The following is a 21,309-nucleotide window of genomic DNA, read 5'->3' on the forward strand; positions in this document are numbered from 1 at the left end:
AGAGAGAGAGAGAGAGAGAGAGAGAGAGAGAGAGAGAGAGAGAGAGAGAGAGAGAGAGAGAGAGAGCCAATGAAGCACTGTGAAAAGCATGGCACTGACTCACAGTCCCACAGCATGCTGACATTTAATATCATACTAAAAACTTATATATGCCATGAGGACTGCCTGACACAGTGGCTCTGTGTGTGTGCACGTGATGGAAAAATAATGTACAACAGGGAAAGGGATGGTCAGAGCAGAGCAGAAACATCTGCTTAGGAAATGAACAAAGTCGACGGCCACATTCCTCGGGTAGAGAAAGAATCCTCAGGTTTGTAGATCTTGGGTTTGTCTAATCCAAGGGGCCCAGTGAGTGGCTGACATGAAGTATTCAAGTTTAAAAAAAGATGAGAGAGATTATCCCATCCCTGTAGCTGACTTCATCTTAAGCCCCGATGTAAGGAAAATGGATGCATAATAAAAATGATCTCATATGGGTACAGCAAGGGTACAGAAAACAAATATTTTAGGACACAAATGGTTCAGAGGGCATTCACAGCACCACAGGAGCATCATCTGGAGAGATAGATGAGATATTCTGGTATTCACAGTGATCCTACGTGACGGGCTGAGATACCACACTTGATTCTCATCACAGGTGAGCCTCTCAAGCTGCCTTCTTAAATTTTTGAAAGTACATGTAGGATGAATATATTTCAGACAAGGAAGCTTGCTGAAGAAGACTACGAGATCTAGTTCTCCAAACACTACCAAGAAATTTAGCAAATTAGAGTGCCCTGCAAATAGCGAGTCACCCTGGCACAGACAAAATCATCTGGGGATGAGAGTGTGGCTGTGTGTGAATGCCCAGACATTATGCACGTCTGCTTGTATCCAGGTACCCAGCAAGGGAACTCATGAATCCAATAGTTGGTCCACATCTTAAAGAGACAGGACTAATAACAAAGATTTGCAAGTGTTGTCAATCCTGCAGAAAGACCTTCAACTCCATATTGACTTCTTGGACAGATCAAATCATGTGAAAAAATAGTGTCTCTTTCCTAACACTGAGCAAAAAGACAAGCAATACTCACATCGACTGCTTATTTCAATGTCAAATGTTTATTTCTATGCCATAGTTTCCTTAGCACAATTTGCAAAAGAAAGGAATCCAAAAAAAAAAAACCTGATCATTATTAATATTTTTGGGGATATTTTCTCTGTAGTTAGAAGAAAGAAAACACACACATTGATAGGAGGTTGACCATTTCTTTCACAGCATTCTAGCAAAGTTGCATCTGTTTTCCTTGGATGTCACGTTTGTGGGGAAATACCCACAGGAGAAACGTTTTGACTCTTTCAAATAACCACGGGGAGGTTTTTGTCAGCGAATATATCTTTGTTTTTGTACACTTTATTACTGATCGCCACACTCTCATTACTTAATATAATAGGCATAATTTATTACATAAACAAAGTGCAGTGAAAAATGAACAATGTTAGAAACAAACTGAAATGTGGTGCCTTCTAAATCTCCGCGGGATAACAACTAAAAAGCAAGTGGATACAAACTTCTTATCAGTATAAACACAGCCCCTCTGGGTGGGAAACCGGCTTAGGAGACGAGGGCTTTTTGCAGGAGCTGGGAGGTGTCCCATACAACCAAAACAACCTGACAACCAATTGAAGACTATTGTTTTCAAAGTAAAGGAATGGTCTGGTTTTTTAAATCAGTCCTTCATGTAAGGGGGCCAGAAGATGGCATTTGCTCTGTAAGTAGACTTCTCTTGCCTGATTGGTTGAGACACAAACCCACCAAGACTTTTACAGCAGAAGTGGGTACCACTCCTTGGATCATGAGGCCCTTGGGAAGCAGCCTACCCTAAGTGTGCAGGGTGGTGGAGGGCCAGCACCCAGAGGACACCATGGTGGCTGTGCACAACATTCCCTTCAGCAGACTCAGTGAAAGGATGCGCATTCTTTAAGTTCATGCACATTTTATTGAGTAGTAATATAAAATGCTTTTTCTTTGTCATTGGTACAGGTGCATGCTTTGATCGCCAACATTTCAGAAGTCAAATTACAAAGGCAAGGCTTTAGGCTGTAGTGAATGACCTGGGCACTTATACAATTGTTAAAAAATATGAATGGACTTTTGTGGTTGGTTGTTGTTTTCAGAATGAACCAGTTGTAACCCGTAACTAATATACAAAGGGAAAAAAAAAGTGAAAAAAGTACGTATTTTGTGGCACATGACAGAACAGAATGACATAACTAAACTGGTATGACTTTAACGGTTACCATGCATTTAGAGTTTCACATGTAACTACAAACTTATTTAAATTTCACAAAGTTTGCTAAACATGCCAACCATCTATGTGTGCACTGACAAGCTTATGTTAAAAACTTTTAAGAATACTCTCCCCTTTAGATTTTTTCAAAGCTTTTGTTTTGATTACAAAATTTCAAAGGCATTAAGCATTTTCGAGAATATAAAGCACACGCCAGTATACATACATTTCCAGTAAATGTCAGGCCACGAAGCGCATTACAGTCCATACAGGCCGATACAGCCATTTTTTTTTTCCTTAAAAAACATGCATAGGCAGAATTTTTTTGTTTGTTTTTGTTTTTTACAGAATATAGAGGCTTCATCACTGCACTATGGTGTCGTGTTCACTATACTTAAAAATGCACCACTCATAAATATTGAATTCAGCAAGCCACAACCAAGACTTGATTTATCAACAAAACCCCTAAATATAAACAGCAAAAAAGATGGGTATAATTATTCCAGTTTTTTAAAACTTAAAGAAAATGTATTCACTGCCAAATTAATAATGTTCTATGGAAAGAAGGGCATTCAAGCAAACTAAAGGAACCTGAGGTAAAGCATGATCTATACAAAATTAAACTGTCGGATTTTTTTTAATTTTTTTTTTATTTTTTGGCATTTTAACAAATTTGCAACATTCTTTTTTTTTTTTCCAGGTTTTTTTTTCCTTTTTTTTTTTTTTTTTTTTTTTTTTTAAGACTGCCTAATTCAGTTTATAGCCATTGTCTGACAGGAGTAGCAAAACATTATCAATAAATAGTCCTTAGTTAGTTTTTACATCTTTTTTTTCTGTTAAAAATGTTTGATGTCTTCCATTTTAGTGCTGCGACTGTAAACGTACAATAGAGTATAAGAAATTAGACAAAGTTTTCGTGTCCAGTAACAGAATAAAAGGCCTTTCATTAACCTATCTAAAAGTCCCCAGTGCAGTAGGAAAACACGTTCATTCCCCTAACATTGCAGTATAGACTAGCATTAGCTTTCTTTTTAAAACTTTTTTTTTCCTAGAAGCATTTTTTAAAGGCATACCCAAAAGAGGTGTTTAATCACCACCCTCACCAAAATATAGTTTATTATCTCTCTCCCTCTTTTTTTATTTTTATTTTTCATGATAGTGTAAACTGAATCCAATTCCTGGCCCCCAGAGCAAACAAGCTACCTTCAGAGGCAAGAACATCCAACTGCTGAGATTCAGCAATCCCATCATGCCCTGCAGCTCAAAAAAAAAAAGTGAACAGGAAGTGGTCACTGGATATTGCTGCTATTACTGCCATTGCTGTCCGTGCCGTTAGTCTCTGAGGCGAGAGCCTTGTTGATGGAGTTAAGGTTGGCGTCAGAGGGCATGGCGTCTCTGCGAGGTGGCATCCTCTCGTTAATTCGGTCTAAGCCCTTGGCCTCCTCGAAGCTAGTGATCTTATGTTGTGGTGAAAATCCTTTGATGGCTAAATAGAAAATCATTAAGAAAAGAGAGTAAGCGTTAGGTGGAGCGTACCATAGGGCACCGCGGCTGCATCAAGTGAGGTTAGAGACTTCAGAGTGGGTGGGAATCCTTTAGTGGAGAACAACGTGACAGGACCTGAAGACAACACAACAGATTCCTTACCATACCGGAGGGAACCAAGGGTTTGGAAACAGCCAATGTCTCTTGCCAACCAAAATGTCCTCTTGAAGAGTTTAAGATGTAAGCATTTCTCTTGTCTTCATCAAAGTTTAGATCACAGAAATCCACAGTGGGTAAGTAAAGGAAAAAACTGTTCCTGAGGCAGGCTTCTGCATCCAGCAATACTGGCCACATCACTGGCTTGATGGCCCATTAACCCTGACCTAAATAGACTACACTTCACCCCACTCTTACTCTACCACTATGCTAGTAATGGCAAATTCAGAGGAAGGCCTCTCTACTCCTAACTCTCACCATGTCTTAGAACAGAAGGTCTAAGGAACTAGAACAGGAATTGACAGGGACATTTCTTTGCCATCCCCCAGGCTGATAAGATCTCAACATTGTATGTTTGTTGTGGGGGGAGGATTATAAGCTGTTTTCCCACTTAACAGGAAGATGTATAGTGGGCGAGGAGGTAAGAGAAATTCGAAAATTAAGACTATGTAGAGAAGCGCTTTCTGCCCTTTAGCAATGAACAGGTCAAACTGATGTTCATCTGGTACCCATTAGTGCCTACACCAAGGAAAACTCACTCTCAGTAGAGCCACATTAGGTGGTGGCTGAAGAAGAACCAATTGGTTTTGTTACTTTTAACTAAAACCTTGACTTCTCTTTTGTTTTCCTCTAGAGATAATGAGAAGTATTTGTGGAAAGAAAAAAAAAACCTTCCTCAGTGGGAGCACCAACAGTGAGCTGAAAATAAACCACGCAGAAGGGGAACCAATGGCATCAGTTTGCTTGTATTCCCTGTGAAGTGCGAGCCAGGTGCACCTACAGGAGGCCAATCACCAGTGTTGAGTTGGGCTGCCTCTCCACAACTTATTAAGGACAATTTCAAGTTACGTGTCTCCTTGCCACTTTTTGCGGTGGTGGTGGAGAGTAAAGCAGTTTAAAGCCGACACGTTGTCAGCCACTCATACACAAATGTGCAGCCCTTCATGAGTCGGATGATATCTCTAGAAGATTCACACAGTTACTTAAAACTCATTATAAAGAAAAACAGATTGTTCCCCCTCTGCATTTTAAGGTTAGCATAATGGTGATTAGTCAAGTGTGAGAGGAAGAACACAGGGAGATGGGGAAAGACCAAGGCCCAAAGCAAAGCTTCATAATTCTGTAATTCGATAATAAGCTGGAAAAACGTACGATAGCTGTCTAATGAGCACCCACCCAGAGAATTAACTCAATTATTTTATGGGGCAAGAATTAACAGACACCTTCCTCTTTTTCTAAATAATATCATCTCATAATCAAACGTCTGTCATGGTAAATTATGAAACTTTGATTCATTTAAAGGAAAAAAAAAGTGGAAGCTCTAGGTTTTGAAGCCAATGAGGTCAGAGCACAGGAATGCAAAATCTTGTAGAACAGAGGCTAGTTGGGGCTGGGGCTCCATTTCTGATCACATCTGTCTACCCCTGTAAGGAAGGAAGCACTCTGCTCTAGTTGCTGGTCAGACAATGGCGTTAGCAATTTACATTGGGAGTATACTTAGCACAACACAGAGCCACAGGGTCACAGAAAACAGCCAAACTCTCAACAGGTATGCACACTGCGGATTAGATGTTGCCAAGAGGAATAGAGAATTCCCACATAAATAGCAGCTTGCTCACTGCTATTTAGGAAACAGTTGTATTTTTCTCTTACATCACTGTCATTTCCCCTACCATATCCAAATCATGAGCAAATTGGAAAGCTAAAGTGACACTTTTTACATCATACCAAAGGAAGGGCCGTATATGCACACAATTTTGTAAAAAAAAAAAAACAACAAAAAAAGTAAAGTTATTTTGCAAGAACAAAATACAACTGAAGAATTTTGTTTTAAAGGGGAACTTCAAGTTATTCTTTCGAAAAAAAAATTCCAGAGGGTGTGATATGAATAATATTAAAACTATTTTCATGTGTAGCTCTCAGGTAACCGAGTAGTAAAACAACAATCAATTAAAAATTAGCTACTAATGGGTCAGCAGTACTGCTCTTTCGAGGTGCTAGTAGGCACTTGGCGATGAAGAATTCTTGATATCCCTTGAAGCTCCTAGCAAGAGACCTAGCATAGCGCAGACAGGTGGAATGATTAATTAAATGTCTGCTTGATTGTGATTGGCTACTTCCACAGCCACAGATACTCTTGTTGCTCCTAATAATATATATTTTTTTGAATACTAACTTTCTTCCGAATATCAATTGGTTAAAATTGATAAGGATAAAAGTTTACCCCTACACATCTGTCTCACATTGGAATATTTTTAGAGACATAAGTAATGTTGAACCGTAACCAAGCATTACCAGGCACGTAAGTCTGTTGTTGCAAGCTTGAGAAGTCTAGAATCAACTTAATTTTATTCTTTCGTCTCTGTCCTACTGGATCTGAGGGAGGGGTGATTCAGCTCAAAGCACATTGTTTTACATGTCAGTTGTCAAAGCAGCTGCCAAAACCCCCACCCCACATCACTCATGATATATAGAAATTGATGTATATAAATTACAATCCTTTAGTTGTCTGTGATTAGACTAGGTTCATTGGATAACAAAGTCAAACATAGCTTTAAGGGAAAAAAAACAAACAAACAAACCATAGAAGGACATTTTCCCCTTTAAAGCAAGAACAATTTGGTTAATACTGAGCCACAACTGTTAGCCCAACACCCACACACTCTGTACAAGCTACAGCAAATAAAATAAAAAATAAAAAAATAAAAAAAATGAATACACCCAGCAGAGCCCTTGTCTGTTGCAGGCACAACAGAAAGGGGACTGGCCAATTTACCTTCATCAGCCTCAATAGCCTCAACAGTAGCTGAAGAGAAGAAAGGGGGTGCAAAATGAATGAGAAAATGAGTCGAGGATTTCTTAACTCTAAAGAACAAGTCAGTGACGATCAAAGGAACTGAGGGTGTAGGGGGTAACTAATGTTTGTCTAAGTGCTGGCTTTTGGCATAGACAACTAGACAGAAAGACTAGAGAGAAAGGAAAACACGCGCGCGCACACACACACACACACACACACACACCACATAAGTGAGACAGCCTGCATACACCTAAAGGGATGAATGGATAGCTTGAAGTCCTGGCTCACTATTCAGTGAGGGAAACACGCAGAGAAGCTTTCTGCTGTGTGGGTTGAATTGACGACTGGGCTATGGAAATCTACATTGTGTTCTGATTCTTATGGCATTTTAGAATCCATGCTTGGCTTGGTGATTCGTAGTTGAAATGCCAGAGAGATGGGATGGACGAGCTTTGAGCTGGGTTGTTGATGCTGGTGCTGTACTTTGTTACTGAATAGTGAAAGGCGGGGTTTCCAGAGATAGAAATGCAATGGGTGGGGGTTTGGGGGGCTGAGGGATGGACTTAGAGGGAGATGAATCAGGCTGTCTAGGGGGAGAAACAATTTCTCGAGGAGGAGGAGGAAGAGGAGGAGGAAGAGGAGGAGGAAGAGGAGGAGGAGGCGGCTAGGGAGCAGAAGGGAACCGTGGAGGGAATGATAAGGCCTGGATATCTTTTATCAGGCAAGCTGAGTTCAAGTTTTTTGTTTTTTCCCTTGTTGCAATTCTAGTTTCAGAAACAAAGTTCCTGAAGTCTTGCATGTCTTGCACGTGGGGGCATGGCAGGAATTGTAATCATTCTATCAGCCCCTTCAGGAACAGGGTGTCTCAAGGTTGAAGTCCCTCAGTGAGGCATCTTAGGATGTGCTGCACTGGCAATTTCGGAGGTCGAGTAAGCCCACTGTCTACTTAGACTTTACCATCTCCCTGTACAGCTTATGGGTTTCTCTGTGTTATTACAGATAGGAGATGTTCCCTTAATTAAATGCCAGAATATTAAACTTATACCCAAGTTCAAAATGTTTATCATCAATATCTTACCCCAGGGCTTCAATGTGCATTCTCTCATAATTTAAGATTTACAACTACAACAAGGGCTGCCTATGCATGCCAGTTAAGAATCCATTCTGGGTTCCTCATAACCACGGAGAAGAGCTGAATGGCAAAGCTCCGAGCAGCTTCTCCTTTCATGCCAATAGAAGGGGATTAGATTATGAGCCCTGAAAACAGACAACTCAGCGTTTTTAAATATATACCAAGTTGTCAAATTCTCAGGACAAATGAAGTCTCAACCCAATGTGTGTGTGTGTGTGTGTGTGTGTGTGAATTCCACATGAATAACACAAACAGATGGACTTAAAAGGAACTCGACTAAGTGAAACTACAAACACAGGTGACCGTCTGAAGGTGACCGTGTCTACTGTAAGCATTTAAAGACCTTAGCTTTAGAAGCAAAGCTGAAACTCTGGAACCACACCAGCACTCCTGGGCAGAAATACACACAGCTTAGTGTGTCCTAAGCTTGGGAAGTCTGCGGTCAGGCACTGAAGGTGTGTGTGCCTCTGTTGTATGCTGCGATTATTAGACACTGTAGCTTTCCATCAGTGGGGCAGAGTTGTATTCGGCTCATATAAATGATCTCTGTGCTAATTTCCCAGGATATTCATTTTGATGGAAAAGTTTTTATCTATTTTTTTGGTTTGTTTTTGTTTTTATGAAGTGATTAATTTCTAACTGCAGATTTACCTCCCTTATTCCAGATTTTCTTTCTTTTGCTGAACTGTTTTTGAATTTTGGGGGGCAACTCATAGACAGTGGTTTTAGAGGAAAGTCATCTGAAAATAAAGGCTATGATTGTTGTCACTAAAGTGTGACGAGCTGACAATGTCATGCTCACAGGTTGACCATTACCTGTTGTGTGGAAGAAATGTCTTAATAGAGTTACGGTAAAAACACCTGAGTCTTTTTGGGATGGGAGAGTAGGGATAGTAAAGAAAATATGAGACAGATCCAGGGAGAGAAATAAGCAAGAGGCTGAGATTGTACTAAAATACTATAGGATTTTTTTTGCTGGAAATATTTTTTTCTGTTGAAGTCTAACATAACAGCAAAAATTTCCATATTGAATGCCATATTTTAATTAGTGATATTAACTAAAATGGATAAAAAAGTTAATACAACTAAAGAAACAGTATATCTGATTATGTTGTCTAACATAGATGACACTAGCTACGTGTGAGTCTTTAAGTTAAATTTATTGAAAGTTAGGGATAATTTAAAAGATCTTTTCATGAGCATTGATTATCTGTCAAACATTCAATGGTTTAGTGTTACCGGCAGCCTTTGCGGACATGAGAAATTCTCACCATCACAGAAATGATGCCGGATGGTGCTTGTGCAGCCAGTTATGACTAGAAAGTGAAATGCCTACTTAAAAGAGAAGCTATTATTAATAAAAAAGAACCAACATCAAAAAAACCTAATAAAATAAAGCTGTGATCCTTCCTTTCTATATTTCTGATGAACCAGAGAAAAAGCTAATGTAAGTCTCATTTCTGTTCAAGTGGATAATTATATTACCCTTTTAATATTCTTTTGAATAAAATCTATAATTATGCACTATATGTGTATACCTTTCCTCAATCATGTTAAGAAGCAGACCACTTACTAGGATGTAACTGAGGGAGGGTGCTCCGAGTGCTGCAGGCCACTGGAGGTAGGACTGAAGAGAGGGATGCGTGTGCTAGTGAGAAGAAGGGTGTATGCAGTGAAATGAGGGCGCCTTCGTGGTAGACATGACTGAATGTAACCTGATGTGTGAGGTTGAACCCTTCTTCCAGCCAAGAAGAGCAGAAACAAAGAGCGAGCTTCAATGACCAAGACACTCAATGCTCCACTGACACAGCTGGCCACGTGCTCCAAGTCATATCCCCGGGCCTGCTTACCGCTTTGCAGAGTCTGTTTGCCACCAGAGAGCACTCCGCTGGGGAGCATGCCAGTTGGGGTCAGGCCCTTCAGCGTCAGAACACTCTCACTCTCTTCTCTGGAAGACACAGAGGGGGCGTGGAAGTTAAGGTTTGCTTTCTTTTGTGGGAAAAAAAAAAGACACGTAAGAGCCCATATTTACCTCATATTGGCTCTGTGGATCTCTTGTTTTATTTAAAACACGACATTTTAAAATCTATTTATACAGAGAGAATATTCTACAAATGACTTCAGTGCTAAAATCACATTATGTAATTGTGGAGTTATGGTCTCTTCTGCACACTGAAGACCCTGAAGGTGACTCTAGCTTTATAACCCACACCACAAGGCAAAGCTGTTGCCGTGCATCTCCAGTGACAAAGACTTGTGTACCCAGAGATCAGCAGCACGCGCACAGACCTGCTTGATAGTACAGGACAGCAACTTCACTGGGACCACTTGATGCCTCTTCCTCCAAATATACCCTTTATCTCAGTGCTTCTCATAACAGTTCACACACCCAACCCTCGTAAGTACCTGCGGTGATATGATGAATGTACAACATTCACTCCAATCAACATTACAACATTTATCATCTCCCAGAGCATCCTGGTACCCACGAGCTACTACTGTCTTCTACCACAACCTTGTATAAGGCCTTTCGGCTTCATCTTTCACAGGTCTTCCCTCTCTGCCCGTAGGTATTTTCAGACAAAAAGGCAAACATTTAACATTAATGCCAATTCTGTTGCTCCTTCAGGCAAAATCATCCAATACCCTCTCCACCAAGAGTGCAGGTGAAAGCTTTAGCACTATGGGAACCACAAAAGAAAAGCTCTTCTATGTACACACCTCCCTTTTGACCCAGCTCTAGACTACCCTTGCCAGCAGGGTTCTTCATGTAGTAGACTTTATTTCAGGGGATGGCCCTCGGTCATCCTCTTCTCAGGACTGTCTGTGAATCTCCTGCTCTCTGCCATCAAGTGACTCTTTGAGTCCTCCATTTTAATGTTACTCCAGATAACACTTTCCACAAGCTATGACTCGACTTACCTGTTCTATTGCTTATTTTTCATCTATAATGAGCACTTCTCTATTGGCCCAGCTTCCTGAGGACAGGGCTTTCTTTCCACTTTGACCACTCTAGTACTACAGTCAATACCATGTATACAGACCACACTCTGCACGTATTTATGGGAAGGAGAAATGGCAGTCCTGAACTACAGTTTTTAATCCCAGCTCATTAACTGCAGAGTTTACTCATGAATATGAGGACTGAGTCAGCCAATTAATCACTGTTTACATTCACATGGGAATTTCAACCTTTTCACAGTTCTCATGTCAAACTACTAGGTCGTGTAAAAATGAAATGCACTGAATACTAATGATGCAGATTTGGAAGACTCAGAAGTACCTCTACAAAAATGAATGCAGCTCTCCTTCAGAGTCACATTCAAAGTCAGGCTTTAACCTCACAACTGGCAGATATTTCTATATACCAAATAAATGCTGGCATCCAATCCCATTTTAAAAGCAAGGCTGCTAAAACAAAATGAAGAGACAATTGGTGCCAATGATGACCAGTAATCATTTGGTTGCTAGCATTTTTATTTTATTTTACATTTATTTACTTTATCTATGACAGTACACTGTCACTATCTTCAGACACACCCACCAGAAGACGGCATCAAATTCCATTACAGATGGTTGTGAGCCACCATGTGGTTGCTGGGATTTGAACTCAGGACCTCTGGAAGAGCAGTTAGTATTCTTAACCACTGAGCCATCTCTTCAGTCCTAGTTGCTAGCATTTTAACGACAGGATGACAGGTTTTGTTATTGTATTGTTGTTGTTGGTGGTGGTTTTTTGTGTGTGTGTGAACAAAGTAATATTTAATATTTAAATTTTCTATTATTGTACTAAAGGTACTGAGCCCCTTTCTTTATTTTGGAACCCCCCTACCCCTTGAAATCAGCTGATGCTAGGAGAATCACCCAGCCACACACTGGAGGTCAGGATGCCTTTCACTATTCTGGGCTTCAGTTTCCCTCCTCTACTCTGTCACATTTATAGTGACAGGGATTAACTCATAAACGATGCAAAAGTCCTCTGACAGAATGGCCTGCCCACCTTCTTTCATTTAAGTCCCTCATTCACCTCATCTCTTCCTTCTTGTGGTGGTCCTGATTCCCACTCCTGCTTCACACAAGAGTCTCTCCACTCTGAAGTCCACCCATCCTCTGTGGAGCTCTCAGGAAAACTGCTTTCTTCAGTACTTCCCACTGAGTGCGACCACCTCAAAGGTCTCCTTGTATCATATTCATCCTGTTCTTACAGAGGTGTCCTTCTCAGCCCCTTGATGGGCCTTTCCTCTCTCTCTAAGCCCTAGCTACCAACGGCTTTCAAATTCTGGAAACATGGAGTCTATAAGTCAAAGGGCATGCTTTCAAATAATGTACAATTTTCAAGAGTGGAGTATAAGAGATTAGGCTGGAAACACCTCCTAAATCTTATATTGATCATATGCTGAGTTAGAAAACCAAGGGTATTTGCGTCTATGTTTCTCTTATGGCGGTTTCTGGAACACCTGAAAGGATGGACATGGCTCATGCTGTGTTTCTATTAGAAGGCACTACTCATCAGTTTTCCTGGTGTCTTTCTCAGATACTGCATACTCTCTTTCAGCAAGGCCAGCGTTTATGTCCTTGCTCACACCCTCCTCTGCGCTTGACTTTTGCTTCTGACTGAAGCTTCAGGATGGAATTTCTAAAGGTTCGATCACTACAGCCATCCCAATAAACGCTTGGTCTTTGGAGAAATATTCATTCTTTCCTGGACAACAGCACCTTATCGACCGCATAGGTCATCTCAAAATATGCTTTCTTCTTTATCACTTATTGTGCAGGTAAAGGTTCTTGTAGAAAAGAATGGAATCTAGCCGATCTCACCAGTGCACAACCATCAGAGTGTATTAGAGAGTACACAGTCTAGAAAAATGTGCTAAAAATCTCCTATCCGAATGACTCTGGTCCCTCACTCCACGAGCTGGCCTAGGCTTACAAAGTGTTACTACCCATGATCTGGGCCAAATCCAAGCTCACAGTAACACTATACAAAATCACTATACCCAAAGCCAAATTAGGGCCATGGCTGGCATCTCATCTAAACCTGACAGAGCAGTGGCTTCTATTCTCGTTGCCTCTGCATGTAGCTTGTTTTGAAGCAGGCTGTAGATCCTATTTGTGATTGGCAGATCTCAGGCAACTTGCCTCCACATCTGCTGCAAGGGATATTTTATTTTTATGTTTTATTATTTTTGTTTTTTAAAGACAGGGTTTCTCTATGTAGGCTATCTTGGAATTTGCTTTATAGACCAGGATGGCCTTTACTTCCAGAGTGCTGGGACTAACAGTATGTTCTACCGTTCCTGGCTAGCAAGGGCTATTAAAAGACTGTTTACTGATTGCCCTACCATGGTACATGTTTGTGTGTTGTGTATGGTGTACACCCATTCCTCTACCTGAGAAGTATGTATCATCATCATCCAGTATCTGCTGGGTCCTGACTTAAAAACTGTAGTGTCTTCACATCCTTGTATTTGTCCCTTCCTTTGCATGACTCATCCAAGAGCCTGCTCAGCCTTTGGCTTGTATCACTTCATAGCTTCTTAAACATCCTTCTACTAACAAGTTAGCTCAGTAGCCAATCCTGTTATTAGCATCTATATCTAAAGCACATGTTAGAACATGCCTTCTATTTCATGGAAATCATTCCAGGACTCTTCGTTGCCATACACAGAAAGATTAGACACGTTACACCGGTATTCAAGACCTTGAGGATATAAATTTGAGGTTTTATTTCCAGCCTCAGGTTTTACCAAATTGTTCATCTTAATGCCTTTTACTGCTTAGCTTTTTCACATACCTGCAATTCACCACCACACTGCTGGCATTACTTCAACCATTCTATCCCACATTGTTGTTTTGGGTAAGATATTAGTTTTGCCTTTCTACCGAGTGCAGATGTATATACACATCGCCTGTTACAAGGTACAACCACTTCAGCCCCAGAAAGCTTGCTAAGTGGATTATTGTTAAATGTATATAAGGATAACATCGAGCATCAAGCTTGCACCTCAAATAGCTACCATTGGCACTGCTTCTAGGACCACATGACTTATCTTTATGACTTGGAATGATGATGCCATGATTTCTTCACTACATGCCCTAACTGCTGTGGCCCTACTCATCCACCCACCCAACCTACTCCTCCACTGACAGCCTCATTAAGAGCAAGCCACCTAGGAAATATAAAGGTTCCTTCTGTTCGACGCCACATTTAACATCTGTTCACAGACCCAGCACATGTTTCACGGTCTTACAATGGTTTAGATGTCTGCCATTCCAATTCAGCTATGGGAATTGCCTAACTTGTATTCCACTTTAGACCGAATGCTCAGCATGGCCTACCAAACTTACTTTTGTGTGGATTCGACTCCTGTATCTTACAGAAGGCCTACAGATGCTTTTAAAATGGAACTGCAAGAAAATTCACCTTGTTTTTGTTTTCTACTGACCAGTGCCATCTTAAGCTACAGGTCACCCTTAGGTTTTGAAGTGATCCACCGGGGCATCATATTACACATCAGCAGTCTTGGTCCTGTAGGAACCTTCCAGACATGTGAGATGGATTGTATTTCATCCTCAGCATGGATTCTTCTATGTTTATGTGGTTTGAGAACTCAAATAATAAAATAAAAAACTTTATGTCTATATTGCAGCTCCTCCTGTATTTTCTTTGTTTTTAATCTATGTACTTTTAGATGGAAACCCTTGGTATTTTTATTTCTCCCAGTGACTCTGTTAGACAAAGAGCATAGTTTGGTGAGTATAAGGGTAACACATGTGCAAGTGTTGATAACTGAGGTACCCACTCAACAAAGCATTTTTAGATAACTCTTTATCCTTACAGGTCATTTCTTTAACCACACAGGACTTCCTGGAGGGCTTCAGAATTGGTCAACCTGCTTCTATGTAAGCAACTTTGCACTTGCTATCTTCTTTGCTGTGAACTCTCTTACTGCATTTCTTCACGAAGGCTCTGCATATCTGCTCAGATGACTTTCTCAAGGCTATGCATATCTGCTTAGATGACATCTCTCAGCATTCTTCATTGCCCTTATTCAATGCCATATTAGTAACACAGTCGCCCTCACACTGTTTGATTGTTCTTTGTGGTACATGCTCAGATTGACAGTTCGATGCTGCTCGCTCCCTGCAGAAATAAGCAATTCCCCAGAGTCTAGGAAGAAGGAAGACTGGCAAGGCTCAGGGCTTTGCTCGCTATGTTGCAGGAGTGATCCCGTTCCTTTCCACCTTCAGTGTGACTTTTCACTAGGCCTCTAGCTGCCTCGGAGTTGCTACTGACTTGGAGTGTCCTTGTGAAAGGATGGGGCTGCTTGTCATCCTTCTCACGGGGCCCTACTTTCAGCACCAAGTCACTTAGTAACTCCTCAGAGACTTTACCAAGGGTAGCAGCAATAGCATGCAGAGAAACAATGAACTTGCAAAGCCCCCCTGAAGAGGAAGAACTAAAAGCTGAGAGATAGCTCAGTGGTGGAACATTTGCTGTGCAAGTAAGAATGGAGTTCTCAGCACTGAGGAGGCAGAGATGGGCCAAGCTGGCTAGGTCCACTATCTGCAATGGGTGAACTCCAGGTACAGCAAGATACCCTGCCTCAATAAATAAAGGAGCGAGTGATTGAGTAAAATGTCTGAGGTCAATTTCAAGCTTCTAATTGCAGGGAAAGGGAGAGAGAGGAAGACAGAGTGGGGAGAGAAAAAGGGAGGAAGCCAACTGGAGAGAAAAGAAGAGGTATGGGAGGGGAACAGGGAAAGAGAGAGAGATATGAATCACAGCAGTCATTTGTCAAAAATATGCAGTCATATAACTCCTAAAGCTTTTCTATTTATCCTCATAAATATGTATGACCAACAATGGACAACACTCAAGTAAAAACTACACCATAATTAAAAGTGGTCTCTGAAGAAAAACATAGTTACTGTACATTATCTAGGAATAGATAATTAAAGTAAGGTGCAGGAAGTGTCTTTCCTCAACTCTTTGTTTTCAAAACATATGCTTAATAACATCAATAAGATGATTCATGAGGCCCCGAAAAGCAAACAAACTCCCATGGATAACTAGTACAGAAGATGCCTTTTGTATGGCATAAGTGATTCATTAGGGCTCACACAGACAGCTTTATGTTAATGCTCCTTTCCTCGAAAGCTAGGGAAATGCACCCTCTAAATCTGTCTTCCCCCCCTTACCCCCCCAGAGCCAGAGCACAAACCAGAAGGAATCCCAATCACTCTCCTTATGAAATGTTTTAAATCCAGCAGCAACCCGGGGGATAAAATGGCCCATAATCCACTTACCTACCCAGTCTTCATAGAAATGATTTAGTAGATGGAAAGATAAGTAAAATGCAGATGAGTTGACAATTTCCATTTAAAAAGAGAAAGAACGCAAGAAGCACAAACCTTGCAGGGTAAAACGTGTAAACTATTGGAGGAAAGCGTTAGGGCAGCTACCATGAGATGTATAATGATAATCCAAACAGAAAGGGAGGAGAGATGAGCCCACCTGAGAACTGAGAACACTCTGGCCATTTTGCCTATTGCTCGGATCTTGTTCCTGATGACTTCCTTCCGGGCTGCGGCCGTGGCTCCTGTATTTTCAAACAGAATTCAGCAGTTAGTGACGTTTCATCTGCTCACAGTTACTTTGCAACACTACCAGTTAACAGTTGTGAAATGTTTTGCTTTGGTTTTCTTGCCTCTTGGCTACCTTTGAATTGAATCCCAACATCTGTACTTTGGGCAATTGAGATCCTGAGAGGAACTGCTGTGAATTCCGAGGGGTGGAGCCCAGGTGGGAAGATCACAGAGCAGAGACCACTACTGAAAGGTTCTCTTTCTCCTCTGGTTTCTGACTTTCAATTCTCTTCTGAGATGGAGGATGGTCAGTGAGTGTTTTCTACTCTTTGTCTCCAAGTGGGAGATGACTTTGGGAACCTACTAAGCTCTCAAAGATCCTTATCAAACTTAAAAGACCAAGGTTCCTGCTCACCCCATACTTTCTGAAAGAACATTTGTGCTGTTTACTGCTCATAAACACTTCTTGTAGCCCTATGCACTCATTCAGACATGGGTTCTGAGGGGAGAGGTGGAAAGCTGAGATGAATTTGTTAAGAGACAAAGGTACAGATGATGATAAAAGTCTATGCATGGGCTGAGTGTTGGAGACATGGCTCAGTGCTTAAGAGCACTTGTTTGCAGTGGGCCTGGGTTTGGTTCCCAGCACCCACATGTTGGTTCACAACCGTCTGTAACTCTAGACTCAAGGCATCTGATGCCCTCTCGTAGATTCTGTGGGTACCACCACACATGTGGTGCACATACATAAATAAAGGCAAACACTCATATACATAACATAAATGGGTTTAACATTTTTTTGTAAGTAATACATGGATCTGTCCAGGTGTGTTTTACAACTTCTAGAATTTTCCAAATGAATAAAAAAAATCTACTTAATAAATGCTAATATAAGTATTTTCTTTTAAATATTCTTTTAAAATAGTTTCTTATTATATTGTATGACTTTTAACAAATCTATTTGTTAATTCTCAAAATGTAAAACTCAGAAAAACACTTTTCTTGTTAATAACCTTTTTTTGGTGTTATACACACACACACACACACACACACACACACACACACACTCCCCCCAACTCCTGCTAAGATCAGAAGCATTCCTAATTTGAAAGAACAGCTTGAACTCCTAAGATTTGCTGAGATCACAATAAGAGATATGCGAAATATAATTTTATTCTCTTAACCCGTAATAAGAACAAACGTTTTGAAGAAAACACTTTTGTTTCTGAAGATAATTGGGAATCATTTTCATTGTTTGCTAACAGCCAAGCAACTGCCCTTCACCCTAACATTTCTTCAGGAAGAAAAACTCATGATAGCATGGGAGATATTGAAGTGGCTGTAGAAAAGCTGGGCTTGTTTTCTTTTTAATTCTAAGTAAAAACAGAAGGAAGCTTATTCTATGTGATTAATCTTCAGAGGTGATGCTTATGTCTACTCACATCATAGATTCATGGGTATCCTCAGGAGGTGGGTTCCAGCCCAGGAGCTGGTATCATTCCACCACCCCTCTGTCCTGAAACAGCTCGCAATTTTGCCTATTTCTTTCTCTCTTAGGGCGAACACATAATGGATATTACTCCCTCACATTAATGGGCAAGGTTGCTATTTCCAGCTATTCTTCCTGCCACTGAATGGAGTGAGTTCAAGTGCATTCGGAAGAAAACTACTCTCCAGTGCAATCCATGGTAACCAAGAGCCATGAGATTCCAGTCATTAAGAATTCCTTGGGCTGAACACTAGAGAAGGAGGCTGAACACGCCTTCCTCAAACATCATTCTGAGATTCTAATAATATTGGTGATTTAGATTTTCTGGTACATCAAAGTTTGCTCTAGAGATCAAGAAAGAGAGAGAAATCACTGTGTTTAGATCAATGGTGACTAATGACAGAGACTACTAAAGGGCATTTGATAAAATCTTCATCATCATTCCCTCCTCCTCCTCCTCCTCCTCCTCCTCCCAAGTGGGATAGAAGTGGTCTCTGCAGATGAGCTCCTTACGTGCTTTGTCAATTCTTTCCTTTGGTTCTGATTTCAGTCTAACTGCTAGTCCCTATTTGTTCTAATATTTCCTACCCACTACTGACCCATCTTCTCAGAGAGGATGACGTGCTGGGCAAGGGAAGCGACTCTGGCGCTTAGAGCATCCAATCTGGCCAGATCATGAAACTAATCCACTGACACACAGGGCGGAAATCGTGAGAGTGCTCCAACGTGCACGACTATATTTAGAAATGCAAACATGAAAAGTAGCAAGGAGTGGTTAAAATTCTAGAACTAAAAGTGCACATCTTTGTAAGAAACACTAAGGGTCAAACAAAATGAAATAAGTGAGAAATATAGAAGAATGAGCTCACAGAAAGAAAAAAAAAAGCCTCCAATAAAGGACTTGTAAAAAGCATAGCCAGAGCCATGGAAAGGAAGGCTCTAAGTGGGGAAAGGAGGAAAATAAATGACTTAGAACCCTGCTGCTCAGCTCTCTGGGGGCTGACCAGCCGAAGAGTGTTCAGGATTCGGCTTCCACTTTGAGAGGCCGATTCTGATAGTCCCAATTGATACACTACTGATTACATGTCCCTATCAAATGAATTATCACCCAGTATGTAATAAATACTCTATCACATATGCATATCTCCCAATGAATGATGAGTATAGAACTTTTCTTAATGGAAAATTCTCTTTAGAAATTCTTTAATATCATGAAGTCTTTTCAGCCTTTTCATAAAACTAGACTATATTTACTCAAAAACTCAAATAAGTTTACCAATAAGCTCCAAGGAGAGATAGCAAGACTACATTTTATCCTCTCTGCCCCAGACACGGCACTATTCTCTAGCTTAGCCTGGCTTCACAGTGTAGCCCAGGCTGGTCTAACGCTCAGTACATTCCTCCTGTCTCTGCTTCAAAGGTTCTGGTATGACCAACCATCATAACTGTAGAGATTCTTCTTTAAACATTTTCTCCTGGTGATAAAGTTAGATATTTCTTAATTACTCAAAGTCTCAAATTCATATCATACGACCGCAACTTCATAAAATAGTAAATATCAAAACAGGTAAGTGCCCATGAATATCATGGATTCTCATTAGACTTGGTGGAAGGAATCCACTGCAGGGCAGCTGCCATGCACATGACCTTAGAGTTAGTATTACGCTCTCAGTGCACACCAGTTGTCTCAATCCAGAACTTAGCAGAAATGCGTGCATTCTAGACTTTTTTTTTTTTTTTTTTTTTTTTACTTTCCACATACAAATATAATAGAGTAAACCTTTCAGCTATGACTCTGCCTTGGTTGTAATATGTCATGGTTATATAGGTAAGGAAGATATATGAACTATCTTTTGTGTGTGCTAATTTCCACTGAAAACACTATAATCTCCCATTCCAACTTGGAAGTTCCAAACGGTAAAGGATTATTTCATGAGCTAAGAGAATAGTAATTTCAAAGTTAAATCTCACTTTATGCTTCTATTTTAATAATTATCACTTTTTTCCTTGATTCCCTTTTCATTTTCGAAGTTTTTTTTTTTTTTTTAATATGTCTGGGCATTATTCTAACATTTCCAGTTTCAAGCCACCCCGCACACTGTTTTCCTCAAAGGTGAGGAAGCCAGTACACAGATTAGAGCAATCTGACGATTTCCTTGTACAGTGTCTTTCCTACTCTTTGTGGGCCCACCCTGGTCCCTCAGGACTCCTGAGGAAAGGTAGCTGTGCCAAGCAGCCTGATGAGGAAGCCACTACCTCCCAAAGGGTGGATTTCAGCCTGGGACAGTGCTGCAAACAGCACTTCAGGGGCCTAGGGGGTGCCAGGGTGAAGAGGTTCTAACCACACTGAGTACCTGCCATGCCATGTAGGAGGTGGTGACCTTGTCACTTAGGTCACAGTTAGCATGGAGGAGCTTCTGCTACTACTACAAGCCCAGGTAAGCCAAACGGGGCTGTTTGGAACACAGCTCACTCTCCAGATCACCCACTCACTCACTCATCACATGCACCTGCACTCACAGCCACCAGGATGAAGAAGGCACGGTCTCTCCTTAGGGACCCTGGGAAGCACTATCACAGACCGTGGCAAACACAGCGGAAGGGGCAAGAGTGTGCTGGAGCTCACAGAAGCCAGCTGGCATGAGGACAGTGAACAGGGCTCTTGGCTCTCAGTCTCCAGATCTCAAAGAGGCACCTTGAAAGCAGCCACAAGCGATAACTCATGTCGTGGAAACCTGCAAATGATACAAACCACCATCTCCTCTTCCCCTGGTGGAAAGGTTGTTAAACATTTTGCAGCACATTACTGCAGTTACAAAATGGTAATACCACATAGCTGAAAGTAACTGTGGGGGATCTGGATGCATCTTGGGGAAGGGCACATAAGCAGGGGCAATAGGGTGTGAGATGTAGGGGACACTCCCCATAGTTTTCAAATGTGTGTGTGTGTGTGTGTGTGCATGTGTGTGCATGCGCGTGTGGCAACCACTAACAAATGCTCAGAAAATGGCTGTGTCTAGGCATAAAGCAAGGATGTAGTCTAGATACACTGGGGGATCATCAGGTTGGGTGAGAAGAGGAGGAGGCAGGATGCGAAGCTAAACTGAAAAGGCTCCAGCAATGGAATATATGTAGATAACAATGCTGGGCACCGTCACAGACAGAATAGTGGTAAATAAAAGCTACTTTGCCAGAAATCAAGGAAGCAAAAAATACTTGTGATTGGATGGGTTGCTATCTGCATTAAACGTCAGCTATGGAAAATAAGTGATGGCCACACGGCTATAAGCTATGCAGTTCTTTTGACTTTCCAATATAGTGGAATATTTTT

General features: G+C 41.1%; 1 protein-coding gene across 2 annotated transcripts in view; it reads right to left on the reverse strand.

Annotated features, from left to right (window-relative positions):
• Positions 1 to 3,069: 3,069 nt before the first annotated feature.
• Positions 3,070 to 21,309, reverse strand: part of Ppp3ca (protein phosphatase 3 catalytic subunit alpha) — a 266,037-nt gene continuing 247,797 nt past the window's right edge. Inside the window, exons 11-14 of one of the 2 annotated variants that reach the window (XM_029475530.2) lie at positions 16,419 to 16,503; positions 9,751 to 9,848; positions 6,748 to 6,777; positions 3,070 to 3,756 (exon numbers count right to left, since the gene is read on the reverse strand). In XM_029475530.2, the coding sequence (XP_029331390.1) occupies positions 3,560 to 3,756; positions 6,748 to 6,777; positions 9,751 to 9,848; positions 16,419 to 16,503 (410 nt within the window). In that variant the 3' untranslated portion in view covers positions 3,070 to 3,559. The remainder of the gene's footprint in view (positions 3,757 to 6,747; positions 6,778 to 9,750; positions 9,849 to 16,418; positions 16,504 to 21,309) is intronic. The other variant, XM_021157311.3, reaches the window with a different exon arrangement.

The sequence above is a fragment of the Mus caroli genome, unplaced genomic scaffold (genome assembly GCF_978045245.1).
Source record: "Mus caroli unplaced genomic scaffold, Mus_caroli_1 scaffold_3, whole genome shotgun sequence".
NCBI lineage: Eukaryota > Metazoa > Chordata > Mammalia > Rodentia > Muridae > Mus > Mus caroli.